The 20,955-nt window shown below is 41.6% G+C and overlaps 1 protein-coding gene across 13 annotated transcripts in view; it reads right to left on the bottom strand.

Moving 5' to 3' along the window:
* The window catches only part of TENM3 (teneurin transmembrane protein 3), a 2,356,642-nt gene that overhangs the window by 20,423 nt on the left and 2,315,264 nt on the right, over positions 1 to 20,955 (bottom strand). For all 13 annotated transcript variants that reach the window (XM_090036139.1, XM_090036135.1, XM_090036141.1 and 10 more), the window contains 2 exons: positions 1,400 to 1,575; positions 507 to 742 (listed from right to left, as the gene is read on the bottom strand). In XM_090036139.1, the coding sequence (XP_089892265.1) occupies positions 507 to 742; positions 1,400 to 1,575 (412 nt within the window). The remainder of the gene's footprint in view (positions 1 to 506; positions 743 to 1,399; positions 1,576 to 20,955) is intronic.

Below are 20,955 nucleotides of genomic sequence, written 5' to 3' on the forward strand. Positions count from 1 at the left end.
AAGAGTGACGTTCTTGCTGACTCGTTACAGAACACTGGATGCTGAGTACAACAAAGTTCTAGGTCTATAGAAAAGACAAGGGCAATTGCACGGTACATGTTCTGCAGTTATGCAATGTAATGCCCATGGAATGACATTTATGGCTGCCTGTACAGGAGCGCAGATGCTGTTCCAACGTGCTGTAATTATTCAGTTAATTGAGTCTGCTGGAGTGTGGTAATTACCACGTTTCAGCCACCTCCCAAGTTTCATGTATCGGCACCCCCATGCTTCAAAACGGTGGCAGGGTGCTTGAACTAAAGCTCATCAAACAAGCTTTAGTTCAAGCGCCCCTGCCACCATTTTGAAGTGCGGGGACACTGATACACAAGATGCTGTGGCATCTCAGAGCAGCTCTAATTGAAGTGCCACCTCTCCTCCCCCAGAGCACATGTAAAAGTGCCCCACTTTACGATTCATGAACTCCAAGGGCAATGGATATCATGCATGCTTGAACTTTTACTCACCCTAAGCTTTCGTCCGAACACATTGACTTTTCCCTGGGCTTGTTCTTTTCGGAATCGCCATTCTACTAAATTTTGTCCATTCTCTCCTGGGAGAGTCATGTTTCTTTTTGCTACTGTTGGATTGGCAGTGCCAGCTAACACATGCGGTTCCGTCTGATAATGTGAATCCATGCCACTGGCATAGAGAATTCTCAGAGAGCCATCATAACCAATCTGGTAGCTGTTCCTTAACTGATCTGAAAATGCAGTGAAGCACAAAGATGCATTTCACCTTCTTGGGTTAAACACTTTTTTCCCCCTATGCATTTGCTATGCTGTAAAAGTATATAATGTTTGATTGTATGTACTGACATCAGCCTGATGATGTCACTCGAAGGGAGAAGTTCTAAGGCTTCAAATCCCTTTATTTTCAATGTACTCAAAATCATTTAATCTCTTAGGAAAATCTGACCCTCAAAGCAATTTCTTTCCTTACAGTTTCATGATAAATTTCTGGCATAATAAGTATAATGTAATCACTGCTAGAATGGTATGGCCTGGCACACTATTTTAAATCTCAGACCCTAGTCTGTACCATTTTTAAACCAACTTATTTCCCTTTCAACCCCTCCCTGTATGGCCTTTCACCTTTACTTTTTAACTAACAGTCTTTTTGGCTAACCACAAAATATGCTTCCAAAACTAAGCAGTTGTTTTTCAGATCCTGAAGTACAGTTAATGATGTCCCCCAGGTATCTACTGTCTCCCTTAAACAGTAATATTTTTTCCTAACATCTGCTTTGCTAATCTGCCCCTAAAAGGAAGCTGACCCGAACGCAGTGTGCAGTGAGAAAAACAAGTTTTCAATTTAGTATGTGATTTTCAATACTTGTGGGTTTTTCTCTTTACAATACCTTGAACCATAGTATAGAAGGAATCTATCGACGATAAGTTGGAAGTGATGCTGACATCTTCCTCTCTACTAGACGATTCAATGTCCACTGTAATGGCCTTTTCCATTTCCCCATGAAGGTTAGTGACGACTCCAGTTGGGAAGGTAACATTTGTTAGACGACCCTCACTGTCATAGCTAAGATAAATCATGGTACAAAAACATGATAAATAGTAAGAACAAATTGTTTTCATTTACAAGTAAAATTAACAGAAATATCAGCTTTCCATATTGTTAAGGCATGTTTGCGTTCTGTGCATGAAATATGCACAGTGAAGACTTCAAACGGGCTTTGAAGTAGTCAAAAGACTGTTTAACATACAGGAGCCTCAATGGTGATAGCAAGAGCAAACAGATGGATCTCCAGCTCTGCATATTATTCTTTGAAGTGTGACCAAAATCCTGCTGCACATCTAATTTGCTGTTTCAAAGGGAACATATTTGGTGGTGTTAAATTCCATAGCATTCAGCACTCACTTCCTATTATCAGAGTAGATTTATTCCACTGTTTATATCAGGAGTTCTCACAATTTGTCATAGAAAGGACAATACTTTAATAAATTGTCTCACAGGCCCCTTCCCTCTGACTCATGATTATACAGACCACCTGCTCTTCTTTTCCTTACAGCTTAACAACCCTTGTATTTCACAGAAAAATGTTATCAGGAAAACACTTAATCCATGTTAGGTATATTTCTTTACTTTACTGGAAATTAAGTTGGCCAGCACATGCAACTAGCTACTTATCTATGGACCGCAGTCTGTGGTATTAAATCATTCCTGATATTTCTTGAACATTTTCAACTTTTTTATCCAACAATTATAACTTTTTGGCTGTAAATATGTATAGAAGAGATCTACATATGGAAATTAGCATGTGATTTCTGAAATGTACCTTTCCCCACAGTTTTAATGATTAAGTTCCTCTGGTTAGCACTGTTACGTATGATGTGGATGGTACTGTAGAGAGTAGTGGAATATGTTGGAGATACAATTATCTTGAAGGACCTGTTGCCAAAACAGCTGTTTATAGCCTTTCCATCAGAAATTGGTACTCTAGATGCCAGTATATTTCAAGGGTCTAATAAGATAAGTAGCACTCATTAGGTACTAGCAGGGTAATTCTTAAAGGAAAAGCAGAAACCCATTTCAACAGAGATATCACGGACTGTGATCAGCTGGAAGAGGCCAATGATAAGACTGCTGACTAGGCCCATGCCATCAGGTTGACAACAGTAAGATTCAACTAATTATGCATGTTTTATACCTGATTCTAACACTTTTCAGTAAGTAAATGTTCAATTTGACCCCAATTCATCACTAGGGATCCTGATTTTCTCTGATTTAAAAATATTCCCAATTTTCAGTTAAAAACCGTAACCCCAAATCCATATTTTTCCATAATTAAACGCCACTATATATATATGTCTATATATTAGTGGTGTTTCATTTAAGTCATGGAAAAATGTGGATTAGGAGTTACCTTTTTTTTTTAACTGAAAATTGGGGATTTTTTTTCAATAGGAGAAAAACCAGGATCCCTGTTCATCACAAATACTATATTGTTGAATTAGTATACAGTATGTCACTTACTCAACAGTAACTTTTACAAAGGTGTTATACTAGGCGACACTGGTGTTACTCCCAAATGTTTCAGCCCCTCAGACTAAAGCAACTGGAAAGGTTTCAGCTTTTAGCACTACATGGGAAAACACGGTATACGACACTATTTCTCAAGACTGGCCTGCCTTCTTCACGGACTATTTTCTTAAAAATCCCTCAGTTCAAAGGATATTAAACACTTTATGCCCTACAGCTGCTTACAGTCCTCTCCTAGAAAGGCAGAAATCCTTTTCTTCTTATCAACTTTCCATTCCACAGACTCATTCACTGTGGGGCAAAAATCTCTTTCCCCCACTGCACCTCCATTTCCATAATGTCTCAAATACTCCACACATACCTTTGACTGCTCTTTTTATAGTTTACTAAATATTAAATTTCAGTCACCCTGGATTTTAATAGAGTCCCTTCTATTGGGTATCACAGCATACTGAGTACCTCTTATAGCTGTATCTTATTGAACCTGATGTCTTTTATTCCATAATGAAGGTCAAATGTGGCTAATACCTTATCATCGCCACTCATTCCCTTTGGACTTCCAAGGCCTTTTTTCATTTTTCCAATATTCCTTCATAATGTGTCGTTTAGTTCTGATGAATTTGCTCATCTGAGCTTGTCAGCTTTAGACTGAGAGCCTTCTTCTATTTGCCTGCTGGTCTAATACTGTGTCTTTAAAGAAACTGGTCTTAAGGCTAATGGGCCATTCCCCTCTTTCTCTTTTTTGTGTGTGGCGTCTTAGAGTTATATATCTGCATAAATACCCACAAACAAACATGCATACACTGTTGCTATTCTGGGTTCTGCTGATCTGTCTCAGACAGCCCTGTTTCTGTAATAAAGCCATTCAAGGAACCCTTCCCGGAGCCCTCAGGAGCATGGCAAACAGTGAAAGTTTGGGGGTAGGGGTGTGCACGGGAAATGTAGAGCGTGCTCACCAGGCAATATTCTCTCACCTTTGCTCCGCTGACTGAGATAAAATCACCTCACATATGCTCTATAACCACAGGAAGCAAGGGGGACCAAATCAGTATTCCTTTCCCCTGTTAAGAACATCTGCTGCTGCAAGGTTTCTTTCCACAATGCCAGACTCCCAGTGGTAATGATTACCATCTTCTCAGCTTCTTGACCTTCTGCTCTCTAACTGCTGGAAGTCTCCCTGCCAATGTCCATTTGCTTTAATTTTAATTGCATCCCTGCCCAGACCATTTTCTGCTCTAGTCCAAACAGGACATTTTCACCATTCTGTTTCACAGACTTTGTAGTAACTCCTGGAAAGCCTTTGCTGAAGGTGGAAATGTCCTATCTTCAGTTATATATCATAACTCTTGTTCATGTCTCATGAGGTTTAGACCAAATTTAACTTCACCACAGCCCACACAGTGTCATCTAACATTTACTATTGTAAAGTATTACAATCGAATGTGTGGAGCCACAGAATTGAAGTTTATCAAAAAAATTCTGTGAAAACTGATGTCAGGTTAGGGTTGATATTGTTTATTAATGCATCTCTATGTAGTGCACGCTTGCAGAATTGCTTCCTTAAAGTTATTGTAAATTCTGTAATTCTCTTCTTTTACTGTTGCAACCCTGTCAAGTTTCAAAAGTGAGCCACACTGGTTCTGGCACATCTCAGATAAGATGACATTCAATTCAAATGCATTTGGGTATTTGTAGACTTGCTTTAAAGATTGGTTATGAATAGTAATGTTATTTGAGACAGCATATCAGAGAAATGAGGCATGAACATCTTTCGTAATATAGCCACATATAAATTTAATGGTAGAATGAACAATACTATTAGTATACTTAGTGAACATGTATTAGAAATATCTTCAGTGCATCTATCTGCTTATCAAGACTGAACAGAAAAGTCATGGATCCTTTCCTGACTCCTTTTGTCAATAAACAGGTTTGTTTGGCAAGGCCAAGCTAAATAAAGTGCGAATATAAGGGAAAAGTTGAAAGTTCATCTTTAGTTAGTACACTGTACTGTTGGTGCTGGCACACATATAACATGTTGAAGCGTACTGAAAATCTAGCCTAACATGGTAATAAAGTGTTTCATGCAGTTTTGTTGAGGCTATTAAGCTCACATTTGCCTAGAGAGCAATTAGTTTTTAATGCTAAAAGCCAACATTCAGAAAAGAATGTGTAGGCACACTGTTGGTTCACAAATATGTTACTTTAATTGCACTTAAGCTAAAAGCAACAAGATGTTTTGAATTTTCCCCAACCCTCGAGCAGGCAGCAGGCAGACTCTTCCAGCCACAGCTCTAGGTCTACCATAAACACAGACTAGACAAACTGTCATGATAGACTAGCACAGTTTCTTTGAAACACGCTCTGCTGTCTTGACTCCCATGCATTTCATTGCTGTCTACTTGGTTATAGGGATAAAGTGAACTGGTAATACACAAATACCTTAGGCTTCTAATTTCATTTTTACTATGGAAAGAAGGAACAGTTTTCAATCCTGTCATTTCCACTCCTGTCATGTTTCTTTTAATTAATGCAAAATTACAAACTTGCAAGAGGCAGACAGTTTTAACTATGAACTCCTTTTGGCTAACAAACTGAATCTCTTTCACGAATAACTCAATTGTTGAAAGAAAGAAATATAGTCTCTGCCCTTAAGTTATGTAGTTTGCCTCCTTTTTTCACTTTTTCATTGCCTTTGAGGTGCTTTCTCTGCTTTGATACCCTTTTCTGCTTCTTGTTTGTCATAAGCATCAGAGGGTGAAATAAACAGTTCCTGCTAGACATGAAGCAAGAAACCCCCCCCAAAACAAAACAGAAAACCAACAAGGGCACAGGGTGGGATGAGGAAAGAAAGAATTTTTCTCATTTTATCTCCTGTTTAGGCCATGCTCAGTCTAGCTGAAATATCTAGTTGAGTTGTTCCCAAACTTAAAATGCGTCATCTTTTTAAACATTGGTTTTAAGTATCACATATAATGCTCTTGTTTTTGTACACATTTATTTTAGGGCCTCAATTGGCTTAAGAATTCTTGGACTCCAAATAAAAATGCTTCAGGAAATCTAAAATATTAGATTGTATAACTTTTTTAAACATCTCAGGATGTTTAGAGAACAAATTAAAGAAACGCAATAAGAAAGCAATTACTTGACTTTTGCATTATGCAAAACACAAAAAACAAATATGTCACAGCTCATAACTCTATACTTTGGTATGCCAGTGATTTGTGTTAACAGCTTGTCTTGTCTGATTTGAGTTCAATGTTCTTCTTTATTCTTGTCTGGAGTATTGCTGAACATAAGCAAAAGCTGAGAGCGCCTGGCAGTTTCCCTTTTCTTGTGCTTGCATTACAAACTGCAATTTTGTTATCATTGCTGTATTTCATTGTAAAATGAAAAGAGAGTTTTCAATCTATACGCTGGCATTTAGCTCAGCGAGACACGTGAACAAGTCAACTAAATAGGCTAGTCTTTGACAGATGTAACTCATCTGCAAAGCAACTGGCACATTCTTAACTAAAATCACTAAGGAAACTTGCACCTCAGAATGGAGTTTAAAAAACCAGAATCGACACCTTCCATATGGCTGTTTCTCTCATTTCTGTGTGGAGAAGCTGATGTACAGCACCTAAAACAAGCTGAAGTGCAGTGGTTATGCTTCAGTAGTACTTGACCCACCTTTACAGCCTGATCCAGAATGACTTGAAGGTTGATCAGGCCTTTTTATTTATTTATTTATTTGCAACTGTGCCTGCTTTAATGAGTGAATTACATGCCTCTGCTTTGCTATCTGCCAAAACACTGCCAAATTTCCCAGTCACTACTTGCATTTCATCAGAGTGTACATATGCACTAAGGCAGTGCACTGTGATAAACTCCTCTAGCTTGTTAAATGTGGCTTCTGTCAATGTACATTTGTATATTGCCATTGCACACCGCTGACAAAACAAGAACTCTTGAATTGTTGTTTCTGAATCAAACCTCATATGCTAAACAAATCTGAGAAAAAATTAATAATGCCAACACTTTTCTCTAGAAGGGCCAGGGGAAGAGGTATATGTAAAAGGATAGAAGGGCTGAATGGGATGCGTAGAGATGTGGGAAGTATCTTGGCTGGAAGCGAAGGCTTTAACTGGGCACCAGAAGTAGAGGACACTAAGTTGGGTGAAAACAAGAACTTCTTATTCTGAGCTGGATCCTACACACCGAATGAAGGCAAAAGCAATCTTCAGATGACTTCAGTGCTCAGTGGATTAGGCCCTCTGTTAGAAGAGAGATCTGGATTGGCCGTAGAATCCATAGCAACAAGAAAGGAAAATGGAAAAAAATCGTCTGGTTGCATCATAAGCTTGTATGACCATGCAGATGAGATGATATGCTAGTAACAAAGAAATTACTGAACTAAAGTTATATTTCAGAATGAACAAGCCAGGGGTGAACTAGATTTTAGAAGCCTGAGGCCCATTAGGCTTTCTCTATAAGTTACACTTAAGATGCAGTTAACCAGTTAATCGTGCCAGTTAACAGTTAATCAGTTGTGACCCAGCTACACATTCAAACAATTATTAGGCTAGGGCAGAAGTTGCACATAAACCAGCTTATGTAATCAGAAACTGGCTTACACCTGTAACAGAACAGAAGTTCAGCGCATATAAACCACTTTCAAAATGGCTGAAACTGGTTTAAGATAAACCCAGGTGAATTTAATATCAGACTTAACTGATTTGGGTCAAATTGGTTTATGAAAATTCTGTCTCAGGCCTCTTCCTGGTTTAAGTTAAATCACAGTCCCCCAGGATCCCAGTATGCTTTCCATGGGCTGTGCTAGCTGCTCCAGCATAGAAGGGGTGGGGAAAGAGAGGCAGACACTGGCTGGGGTCTGCAGCCAGGGAGGGGGGGTTAAACTTCCTTTTCCTTGAGTACAGAGTTGCCCTGCCCTGCTGAAAACTTACTACTGGCTGTGACTGTGGACAACAAATCCCAGAGGCACCTGGAAGCAAGAAGAGGAAGTGATGACCAACCCTGCAGAGTCCTGCTGCTGTAATTCTGGACTGCAAATCCCAGAGACCTTGGGGGCAGCAGGAAGAGAAAGTGAACACACAGCCCATGCTGGCTACATGCCAGAGAGCTGTGCTCTAGCACTCCTTGGCTTGACCCACTGCAAGCATGTGGCTGCATTTTCTGAATCAAAACTGAATGTCTGTTCACTTGCTTCTCAGTTTAATCTCTGCCATTTAGACTAACCTGCAAAGATGGAATTAATTTGGTCTTGGGCTTTTTGATTGTCTGTACTTAGCTCATATGACATGATAAAGCAAGCAATAAGCTACAAAGCTATTCCACAAAAAAAGGTGGAATAACTTTGTAGTTTGTTTTAAACCCGAACACTAATTGAACCTTTGGCCAAGTGCTCCCCTGTGGCTGGAAGTCCTGTCACCCAAGGGGCTCCCAGCCACAGGGGTGTACCACCCAATGTCTGTCCCACAGCTGACATGGCTTGCAGTAGTAACCGTTCCCAGCATTGCTCCCACTGTGAGCTTCATCAGTTGTGGAACTTGCCTCACCACTGCCAGCCTCATTGGCTGTGGAGCTCACAGTGGAGGCAGCTTCGTTGGCTGCAGGGCTCAGAGTAGAGGGGGAAGCAGGAAGAATGCTGCCATTGCTGCAAGCCCTGTCAGGTGTGGGGCTGGCAGCAGCAGCAGTCTTCTCCCTGTGGCCCCTGCTGTGACCCTCACACCTAATAAGCCCCGCAGCAACAGCAGTGTCTTGTCGGCTGCCCCCGTTTCCCTGCAGCTGACATTGTTTGCAGGGCTCCCAGCAGGGGCTATGCTGGAAATCAGGGGTATGCGAAATGGGCCATATTTGATTAGGATTCAGATTCAGCTCGAATAGGGGGCAGTGCTTCGATTCGTTGATTTAGACCACTGTCCTGATTCAATTTGGCTGAATCCAAATCTGAAGATTTGATGCTGATTCAGAGAATCAGCGATTTGGCCACAGACACAGCTTTAAATGTTTTTTTCTACATAACTCAAGGTACCAGTGTGAATGCTGTGATGCTGGGGCAGATGGAGTGTACCACAGGAGCGTGGGGAGGCCCCCCCGCATACTTGGCAGTGAATCTGGAAGTGGGGGCTCTCATATACAGCTGGATGTTTAAGTGGTTAACAGTGCTATCACCTTCTCTTTAACCAACCTGTCTCCTGAGTGCTTTCCTAAACTTTACAGACATCACTTTACAGATATCAACTTCTGATTTTCTTCAAAGTAATCAAGGCATATTTTACTTGCCCATGCTTGTAAGCACTCTAATATTTCTGTTATGTGTTTTCATAGTTACCATTTTGGTATTATTACCTACATAATGATTCCTCCGTTCTGTTTTGATTAGACAGCTTACCTTTAAAGACCAACTTTCTCTATAGAAATCCTACAAGACTGAAAAATGAAAGAATAAAGTGAAAGCACATCAAATAAGGTATTTGTGCCTTGACTATTTTGTGCCTTGATACCACTGTGATTAGGTACCCTATCAGTACTTCGGGAATGAGAGGTGTTTCTTTAGAGTTTTCATGTTGATGCCTACAGCACTGTTAATGGGCTTCTTTTTAACATGTTTACTTTGTTCCCTAAGCAGGCCAACTCTGAAACAGCAAGGAATTTTTTGCTGTTCATTACCAGGATAATTTTTCCCAGCACTGTAGTTTTTAATATTCTGTTTTATCATAATTATAAGACTTGCTATAATGTGTTAGTTTAGAGAGCTGCAAGATCACAGCATGGATTCATAGTAAAAAAAGTAAAATATGTAAACCTTTAGGAAGAAAATTAATGATGTTGTGTGTGTTTTAACAATTTATCTACTGAAAAAATACACAAGCAGCACAAACTGCACTATCATTATTAAATCCTCAAATATCATGTGCTGGATTCAGTCATAGTTTCATACTTCGTAGGGTTGGAAGAGACCTGAGCAGATCATCAAATCTGACCCCCTGCCATGGCAGGAAAGAGTACTGGGGTCAAATGACCCTAGCTACGTGTTCATCCAGCCTTCTCTTAAAGAACCCCAGAGCAGGAGCCAGCGCCACTTTGCTTGGAAGTTGGTTCCAGATCCTAGCTGCCCTGACAGTGATGTAGCGCCTCCTGATGTCTAGTCTAAATCTACCCTCTGCCAGCTTGTGACCATTATTTCTAGTCACTCCTGGCAGTGCTTGGGGGAACAGGGACTCTCCCAATGCCTGCTGGTCCCCCCGACTAGTTTGTAACAGGCCACTAGATTCCCCCTCAGCCTTCTCTTGTGGAGGCTGAACAGGTTCAGGTCCCATAGCCTCTCCTCGTAGGACCTGCCCTGCTGCTCCCTGATCATGCGAGTGGCCCTCCTCCAGACCCTCTTCATGTTGTCCACATCCCTCCTGAAGTGTGGTGCCCAGAACTGGATGCAGTACTCTAGCTGCGGTCTGACCAGTGTCGCACAGAGGGGGAGGATCACTTCCTTGGCCCTGCTTGAGATGCATCTGTGGATGCATGACAGGGTACGGTTGGCCTTCCTGACTGCATCCCCACACTGCTGGCCCGTGTTCATCTTGGCATCAATGATGACTCCAAGATCCTTTTCTGCCTCTGCACCGATGAGAAGGGAGTTCCCCAGCCTGTAGGTATGGTGCTGGTTCTTCCTCCCTAGGTGCATTACCTTGCACTTGTCAGTACTGAAACCCATCCTGTTCTTATCCACCCACCCCGTAACCTGTCTAGGTCCGATTGCAGCCTATTCCTCCCTTCTAGCGGACCCACATCCCCCCACATCTTAGTGTCATCAGCAAATTTGAACAGGGTGCTTTTTACCCTCTCGTCCAGGTCACTGATGAAGATGTTGAACAGTGCAGGCCCGAGGACTGAGCCCTGCGGAACCCCACTGCCCACATCCCACCACATCAAAAATGACCCATCCACCACCACTCTCTGGGTGCGGCCCCCCAGCCACTTAGCGACCCATTTGACTGTGTAGGTGTCAATGCCACAGTCCCCCAGTTTTTTAATGAGAATGGGGTGAGAGACAGTGTCAAAGGGCATAACCTCCCCCGCTGGTCCCTTGTGGACATGTGCCAGGATAATTCTTTCAAAAAGCTTACCCAGGATCAAGGTAAGACTAACTGGCCTATAGTTTCCCACGTCCTCCTTCTTCCCTTTTTTGAATATGGGAACCACATTGGCCCTCTTCCAGTCTGCTGGCACCACACCAGAGCACCACGAGTGCTCGTAAAGTCGTGCCAGGAGTCCTGCAATGACCTCAGCTAATTCCCTCAGCACTCTGGGGTGGAGATTGTCAGGACCAGCTGATTTAAATACGTCCAGTCCCTCCAGAAGTTCCCTGACTAGATCCTCACTGACCCTTGGCCTAGATGCGCCTCCCCTGGGGCCGGAGGGGAGCCCAATGGGGGGGCTGATCCAGTCCCTGCTCAGGAGAATGGAGGCAAAGAAGTCATTAAACAGATTAGCTTTGTCGTCTGGTGTGCCGACCAGATTTCCTAGCATGTCTTGCAGGAGCCCCGTGTTACCCAGAACCTTCTTTTTGCCCATGTATTTCAAAAAGGACTTGTGGTTGTCCTTGATCTGGGTAGCTAGTCCCAGTTCCATCTCCCCCTTGGCCGTCCTAACTGCCCCCCCCGGAAGCCCCGAGCAACTGAAGTATAGTCATGTTACATAATATCTACACAGGCCCAAATACAAGTTAGACCCTCTGTAGACAAGCACACAGAGAAGATTCCTGCCTGAGATCTGTTTTCTGGAGACTTCCTTCTGTTTAAGGTACATCTTTGACTGGTGAAAAGCAGAAGGTAGCAATTTTGCCACCTCCTGTTCCCTGCCCCCCACTCATTTGAAATGCACTGCCTGGTAAAAAAAAAAAAGTTGAAAGTAGACAGAGGGCAGACAGTCAGAAAAGCGGTATTTATCTAGGACAGGGAAAGAAGCAAGAGTCTCAGACCTCCATTTACTTGGGGAGTGCCAGATGGCCAAACACTTGATTTTAGGGTGTAACACTCATCATGTGATAAGACATTATCCCCACTCAGGGGGCTCCATGTATTTGTGTGTGTGTGTTGCGGGGAGGACTGTCTGAGAGCTCTGTCCTGCTTTTAGGAAGATCTATTTAAGTTGTTGCAATAAAGACTACATTAAGGTTTATCCTAAAATGACATAAGAGCTTCTGCCAGAAACATCATTTAAAGGTTTCCCTACAATTACAATTTATGCCCCTTTGGGCAGAGAATTAGGGAATCTTGGCTGGTAGAGGGCCTGTCACTTCCCATTCCCCACTGTAGGTCATTCTGAACTGTGTCTTTATGGGATTTGAGGGGGAAACATATGTAAGGCATTCAGGACTTAACCAGGGAGAGTTTAAAGGTGACTAGCATGCCTTCAGAGGTGTCCTTGGGAGCAGTTGGAGGGTTAGAACTGGAGAGTGGATGCCAAAATACCAGCTGCACAAAAAAAAGTCAGAGAGGTGTCTCTGAAGGCAAGTTGCTGCAGGCAAAACTTAAATTCGATGCAGGACAAACTAAATGAAGAATATGAAAAAGTGATGAACCCAGGATAAGAAACCATATGAGGAATAAGTTACACAAGGCTTAAGCAAGAGTACTGGTGGGGGGGGGGGAAGTGGGATTTTTAGATGTAAATGGAAAATGTTTTACAAGTCATCAAAACAGAGTGATACTAAAGACAACTGACAAACCTAGTCATCTACAGTATATCCTCCTACCACTGTGGTAGATGTATAGCACATCATTCTAGTATATAGAGGGCATGTCTACATATGCTATTACTGCGCATGAATAAACTCCAGAGCTTACTGCTCCGAGTTAATTACTCCCAGGTGCGCTGTGTCAATACGCACCCAGGAGCAATTAACTCCAGAGCAATAAACTCCGGAGTTTATTCAAGCGCAGCATGCAGAGTGGGACTGGAGCAGTCCCAGCTGGTAGGGACTCAGGGGTGAGTCTACCAGTCTGAGGCTGCTTCCCCAAGCTCAGCGTGCTATGGAGGGGCTGGCTGGGGCACAAGTGTGCTTCACTGTGGTGCTAGCCAGCAGGTAGCCCCTGTACCAAAGCACCCTCGTGCCCCAGCCAGCCAGCCAGCCAGCCCCTCCGGTGTCAACATGTGCACTGCTGTGGAGTAAATTAGTTTACTCCACCCTAATAAGGGCATGCATATAGATGCCAAGGTATTTACTGCACACTTAATTAGTCAACTGCACACTAAACTCATGTAGACATTCCCAGTCTCATTCTAGATGAGCAGAGCCAAAAACTTCTTTCAGATTTTAGGTCTGCCTAGTATTTGAAGGAGATTTTTCAGCTCTTACAGATATAATTGAATAACAAATAATTAAAAGCAATGTGAAACAAAAAGCCTTCTTCAAAAACCCAGTAGCGCTAAAAGAAACTGAACAACTCCTGTTTGGAACCTTGGGTATGTTTCATTTACTGAAGCAAAATAATGTGACATCATCTACCATCAATTAATTTCACTGAACTTTTATATTATACTTAACATTATTTTAATTATGAAAATGTTAATGGAATATAAAATTCCAATGAATCACCAGTATAATGGCACACAATTACGACTGCCTTAACAAATATTTGATAGTATCAAAACTAACTTCTTGATATCAAATTGAAACATGAAAGTCTACTTTTAAACTTTTTGCCACACAGAATTCAGTTCAATTTGACTTGTTCACATCATGTATTTCAATTTTTTACAAAACTGCACCTCTAACAATTTTGTTACCAGGTCCCCATCTTTCCTGGCAGTCTCTAGTGTTAATATGAGATGTGTAATATGGCCCCAAATGTCCATGCTGCCCTTCATCAGGAAGATGGAGGGAGAAGAAGATATTTTGTTTTCTTTCTGAAAATTGAATTTCCTTCTGAGATGTCTCTGCTGCTGCTGCACTTCACTAGAATGCTGGCACTTCATCCATATATATATGCCTGGCAAAATAAGTGAAGTCAGGGACTCTGAATTGTACGGCACTGAGCAAAATGCCAACACACAACATGTTATTAATAGTAGTAAGACCCACAACAGCTAAAGCTTGGTACTCGGTAATCAAGCAGTTGCATGGATTTTACCTGGCATACTACATAAAAAAAAAATTAACTTAAGGATTTCACATTCTGCAAGATGTTACAACCTTTCTAAATTGGCTGGAATGCTTGTTAATTTAACAGTGGGAGCAGAGTTAACTTATAAGAGCTCTCCTGCTGCTAATGTCACTCTCTTTGATTTCCACTGGAATCCCTTGGAGACGAGATCTGAGCAGAAGAGAAAGGAGGGGAAAGAAAAGACAAATGAGCTCAAGGCATGGAATACCCACGGAGGAGCGGGATGGAACATCAAGACGATACAAGCGGGGATTGGGAGGAAAACCTCACTGGGACTGGAAAAGGCACAGAGCCAAATGCGCCGTGGAGAAATAGGGAAACTGGAATGAGTGAGGAAGGTCAGGGAGTCGGTATTAAAATGTGAGGAAATGCAGCAGGAGGGAAAGTTCTGAAGAGCCACATGGATCTGGGAAGGCAGTAAATAAGACTAGAGGGGAGATGCATCTAGAGCCAGAGCCTGCTTTAAAGAAACTGGTGCCCTGTGTGAATTTGGATTTTGTTGCTGGCCCCACTCCCGGTGCCCTTCCCCCCTGCCCTAACTCAGTGGCACTGCAGCAGGCAGAAGCGGGCAGGCAGGGGCATGGGGCGCAGTCCGGTGTAGAGGCAGAGTGGCGTGGTACTGCCACTCGCACTGCTCGACCCAGCTCCTCCTGAGTGTGTGTGTGTATGTGTATGCGCGTGTGACACCGCCTGACCACAGTGCCTTGGGCGGTCGCCTACGTCACCTACCCCTAAGGCCATCTGAGTTCTGTCTGGAGCTCAAGGGAGACCCTGCCCTGAAAGAAAGAGACAAACAACAGGAAAGAAAATAGGAAGGAAGGAGACACTAACTGTTGGAACTGATCCATGGGTAGCAACAGACAAATCTTTCACAAGATAAGAGAAAACTAAAGATTAGCACAGGCTGTATACACCCTTAGAAGCAGCGAGGAGATTGAAGAACGTTCACAAGTTGGTTGAAAGCACTGGATGCCTGCAATCAGACAGCACCAAGCCACCAAACTAGCTGCAAAATGGAAAGTTGAGACAATCTTTATGCAGAGTGTTAAGAATATCTGAATTAGTATATTTTGCTTAAGACAAAGGTTTTGTTGAGCTGCTTAGCATAGGACTGAAGGACAGGGGAGAACAATAGCTTTAAGCCATCTTTCCAGAAGCCTGAATCAGTTTATTTTAAGTTATCCCTCAGGAAACCTATTACTAACTGCAGTCACTTGAAGGTGCTTTAGCCACACTTTCTCCTATCCCAGCCAAATGCACTGTTGCTTTTCACCTTAGGTTTAGAACAATCTAATGAATAGCAAAGAAGTTCTGAGTGCTATGCCTAAACTGAGGATAAATGTCATTTACCCCACCCCTTCTACCAGACAGCTGCCCTGAATGCAACAGTCCCCCAAACACAACAGCCAGTCTTTCCTCGAAGTTCAGGCCAAACAAAGTAACCTTCCATCACGTCCTGAAAGCAAATTGAATAGGTCAGACCTGAAACAGGAGGGCACTCTACAGGCATGCGTCCTTGCAGTTAACACACACACACTGGAAGAAACCTCCTGGGCCATCAAGTCTTGCAGACAACCGCATCACATAATCCCTTTCATGAACTGGTCTTGTCAGCGACCCTTGCTCTGTTGGATCTGGCATCAGTGTTTCTGCTGACTGTAACCATGGTAGTGGATCAGGATGCCAGCAGGTGGCGTACAGCCAACCGCACTGGCTTTCTGCCATGCTGGGATTCTCTGATGCCAAAGGAATCCCCACCCGTTCCACTAGGACAGTTTTACAGCTGCTTTATAGCCCGAGAAGGCCAAGGACCTAGTCTAATGATTTTCAAATAATATCTCTGTTGAGGTTCCAAGAACTGATGCCATGTGTCATCAGAACTATCTGGTGTACCTTTGAAATCAGTGCTTTTTTGAGAACTTGACTGTTGTCCCTACCATTAACTGCTTACATGTCAAGATTCTGCTAAGTGTCAAGAAATAAAGCTCTGTAAAGTCTTCTGCATTTACAATGACAAGGGGTGGGGAGGTGGGGGGTTACAAAATGTTTAGGGTCTGTCAAGAACGTAGCTTTAAACATGCTTTCAATTTGATGAACCTAAGTTCTAGTTACTCCTTCTGGTATAATTTATGCTCTTAAACATTGGTAACCAGTCAGTTAATGGGGCATTTTAAGTCTCTCTCAGCTAAATCAGATTCATCTGGCAAACACCGTCACTTACAGGCACCCATACAGATCTGACAGTCATTGGAGGGTTTTGCATCCCAACTACATAAATGGCTTACACAGATTCATTCGAGGGCTAATAAAAGTTTTCACGCACATGTTATTGATAATAGTTTGCAGGAGCATTTCAAAATAATTGAGGAAAGATACTCGTTTTGCATATTTGGTTTATCTCAAAATGTGCAATGGTAGAAGGGAAACTGCTTGTATAGAAATGATGCAATACATATGTATCAGCAAAAGAGCACCTCACCTAAACATGTAAAATGGTTAGAAAAATAGTTCCAAGGCATCTACACAAACAGCTATAATAAAATAGAATTAATCACTGAAATCAGTGGTGCAAAACCTTTTTTGGTTGGACTGGCTGCCAGATCCCTCTGCAGGCTGGATCCACCAGCTGATGGGCCAGATCCAGCTGTGGAGGGCTGCACAGCCCAACTTTGATCCATCTTTCTGGGGCAGGGCAGAGCAGCCCCAAACTGGAAGTGGATTGGGGGGCGGGGAGCAGCACAAAGAGCAGCCCAGTCCTGCTCTCAATCCCAACCCAGATGCACATGGCAGGGGTGGGGCAGCCCTGATCCAGCTGCGCGGTGGGGTGGGGAACAGACTAGCCCTGATCTGGAGATGTGGTGTGAGGCACAGCAAGGTAGGGCAGCCTTGATATGGACACACAACCCTGATCTGGACATGTGGGGGGTGGGGGACCTGGTCCTGATCCTGGTGCATGGCAATGGCTCAGCTGAATCCAGCTGTGTCTCATGGCTTTGTTGGCTGGAGGTTGAACACCCTGATTTAAATCATTAGTTAAAACAAGATGCATTTATAATTTAATATATACATCATCATTGAGTTACCTCCTTTTCCCAGTTCAGACTGCTCATGTTTGGTTTTATAACTATAAGGATGGTGGCTGTTTGGATCACTATACTATCTTAACATGATTTAAAATAACTACCTTCGCTTGGCTACTATCTTAATGTAGCTAAGTATTCATTTGTACAGAGACATTAAAACATTTTTTTTCACATGAAATGCATTTTTATCAGATGATCTTTCCCCTGATTTCTTGATTTAGCAAGCTGTTAAAGACTTTCAAGTTGTAATTATGGAAAAAAAATGAAACTAATGAAAACTTTATTAAAAAAATATTACCTTAACAAAAACTGAAACGCTGAAATATAAAACAGGCAGTTTATCTACTGTATTGCAGTCATTAATAGCATGGACATTTAATATTAATCTTTTGTAATAATCAACATATGAATTGTGGCAAAAAAATTACAGGCCTAATGAATTCAAACGTGGCTCGTTTGCATATTGATATCTATAGCTGCATGCATGCAAATCAGCCACTGTGCAAGGAAAAATGGGAACAGAGAATAGAAACATTTTTTTCTGGCATAGTAGCCTTACATTTCTCCATGAAAAGACACTTCTTAAAATCTTTTTGTGTGTGATGTTTGGAATGATTTGTTCAATAGGAAAATGTGAAAAGAAATAAACTGTAATGCTGAACCCTATCAGGGCAATTGGTCTGATCATCAAAAGCAAAATGTTGCTTTCGGTCCATATCACGGGACAGAAATCAGCAACTAAATCCTTGTGGGTAGAGCCCAGTCATACAAATAGATCTGAACAGCAGAACTATTACACTCTGTTGGAGGCATTTGCAAAATTGGGCCCAAATACTGATTTTCTAGTCATAACAGTCACAGTGGTTTTTCTCACTTAATTTCTGTGGTTTCAAAATACATGGCAGAACCTGCCGCCAGACAGCTGCCTAGAAAACTTCTGTTCTGTTGGAAATTCCAACGTTTCAAAATTTGTTTACACTCTGAATTCACAGGGGGAAAAATGAACTTAAAATTTACCAGAGAATGGAATTCCACAGAAGTTTTATTGTCACAATATTTCATTTCAATATCAAAACATTCTTTAGTATAAAAAAGTAAATATAATCTATCTATAAAAGGTAAAAACAAAACCTAACAATAAAGTCAAAAGAAAATGCTCTGGTATTATCAAAGCAGAAGGAGAGTCAAAATGATTCATTTCAACCTTTTCCAAAAACCAAAATGATCAAACTTGCTACTCCTGAAATTGGAACACTTTCGTTTCTAAATCTAAACTGCATATTGCAAAGCAATGACATCTGCTGTTAATTTTTCTTTCAACTGGCCTTCACCGTAAACATAATTATGCAGAGACTAAGATACAAACCTATGCTGCAAAACTCTTTAAAATTCAGGCCATAACTGACAGAAGTTGGGGTTTAGGAAGGTAAGCAGGAAGTCAGATTCGCTAGCAAAAAAATCAGCAGCCAAGAAAGAAAGTGAAAAGGATACTCTTTGTTATTTCTGTTTTTAAGGCTGTCAAAATGGTCTTGTTCTTATCTACTTTTTCTTTAAAGGGAAACAGTGAACTCTAAACTTGCATTTTGTGAGTTGTATGTGACTATATATTTACATCTATAAAATACCATATGTATTTTTAGAGAACATCGATTTGGCAAAAAAAACTGGCTGTGCTCTTTTGTGCTTTCACTCTCTATAGGTCTATGCATTCAGTGAGGTCTGTCTTTTCAGTAGCAACCCTATTTCTATGTTGTGGATGGGTGAAAAGGCTTAGCCCACACTGTAATTATTTCAGTTAAGCAATTCTAATGAGACTTTAGAGTGAGGTAATTGCTTATAAATTGCATAAGCAACAGCATGGAATTAGTACTAATACATACTGAAGGGAATAGCCTGCCCTTTCAGTGTCAGAGCACAAGGGTTCTTCTCCATTAGCCAGCTGGACATTCCTAAGGCAGACAAGAATGTCTGCATGGAGGAGGATCAGATGTGAAAAGATGGCTGTTTACTGAATCAGTAGATCAGAAATGATTAATTTAATGAAATGTTTTATCCACAATTCTACTTGTGATGAAAGAAGTAGAAGTATGAGCCACTTGATTTTGAATACAATCTTTTTTGGAGATTGAATGGAAGCCATTAAAGTACATTCAGCAGCTAATGAAATCACAATAGGCACATAATAATTACAAGTAACATGGGGAGAAATTACTGCTAGAATTAAAACACTGGGTTATCTGTTATCCAAAAGAATGCCAGTATGGTAAGGATGCCATCTGTACCCAGCAGACATACTTGTTTCAATAAGAAAACTTACCATGCCCCAAATCTGTTACACAAGAAGCATTCAAGTTAAAATTGCATTTGCTGTCATTGGAGAGGGATAACCACTCGCAGTCAACTTAAAGCTTTGCTTTGTTCTCACAGTTAAAAGGACATTTTTAACTTGTGACAACAAGAATGCATTCCCTGCTGAATGAACAGCTTCTCATTCCACTGTGTCCTCACTGTTTCTACATCTTTCTGGCAGGACCTGAAAAGATATGCAATGAGGTGCCAATGCGCAATTAAATATTACAGGCATGCACTAATGTTCTGGGAACGTGCCGACTTTGAAAGCTCTGCCAACCTACAGATTACTGTAAGAACACTTTAAAACTGGCAGCAATTTTGTTTCACCTGCTGCCTTTGTTAGGGATCAGCATTTCTAGCTGCATCTCCACTTCAGGACACAATGTGCAGGGAAGCAGCACCTGCTGCTCTCATGCTTCTGATGGCCATACACAAAGGCTGGAGTGTAGGTACAGGTGCTCCAGTTCCTCCCTCTGACTGCCTCAGCCAAACGTATGCAGACATAAATGCAAAGTTATCTCAGAGCACAGATGTCTGGCTTTGCAGCCACTGCCTGACACCAGCACTTTGTTTTCTTTATCATATGAACTGTCTTGAAAGCTATTTATAGGCCCTGACCTTGGCAGCAGTTGTTGTTATGTTTCATCCTAAAGGTATGAAAGGGTAAAAAAGAAGGGACCAATTAGTTTTCATCATGCCCTTTGGAGTTCACAATACCTTGATTGAGACCCCCTAATTCATAAAAAACCTTCATGAATTAATTAGAAAATAAGGAGTTTTCTTTTAAAAGAAACTGCTGTATTTAAATTGTAAGTTTATTAACATATCCTGTGTGTATCAATCTGTATCTTTCTTTCTTTATGAGATAAAACTGTCTGCAAGAAAACAGGTTTTGAACTCAGTGGTACCACTGGTACCCAGTGGTACAAAATGTCACGACCTCTTCCTGTCAGTGTAATCTAGAATTCTGTAAGACCTTTTGATAAGATGCCTATTTATTATAAATGGACATGAACAACATGATGATTATAAGATCTGGAAACCAGTTCACCTTTTTCAAACTTTTAAAACTTAGCAAAAAAAAAGAAAATCACAGTTCATGCTTGTTCTCTAATCTTTCATCCTTGTGCTATTTCCTGTGTACTTTGCTGACCCCTGGGTCTTTCTGAACTTTCAGTAGTTTCTTTCCATAGGAATGATACTTTCACCTGTGACCCACACTTCTTTCATCACAATCTCTGCTCACGATCCCACTCTGGGAAAGCTAGCTGTTTTATCCATCAGAACCTGCATGCATGTTCTCTACTTTCTGG

This window comes from Crocodylus siamensis, chromosome 2 (assembly GCF_052110815.1).
Source record: "Crocodylus siamensis isolate JL-2025a chromosome 2, ASM5211081v1, whole genome shotgun sequence".
In the NCBI taxonomy this organism is placed as follows: domain Eukaryota; kingdom Metazoa; phylum Chordata; order Crocodylia; family Crocodylidae; genus Crocodylus; species Crocodylus siamensis.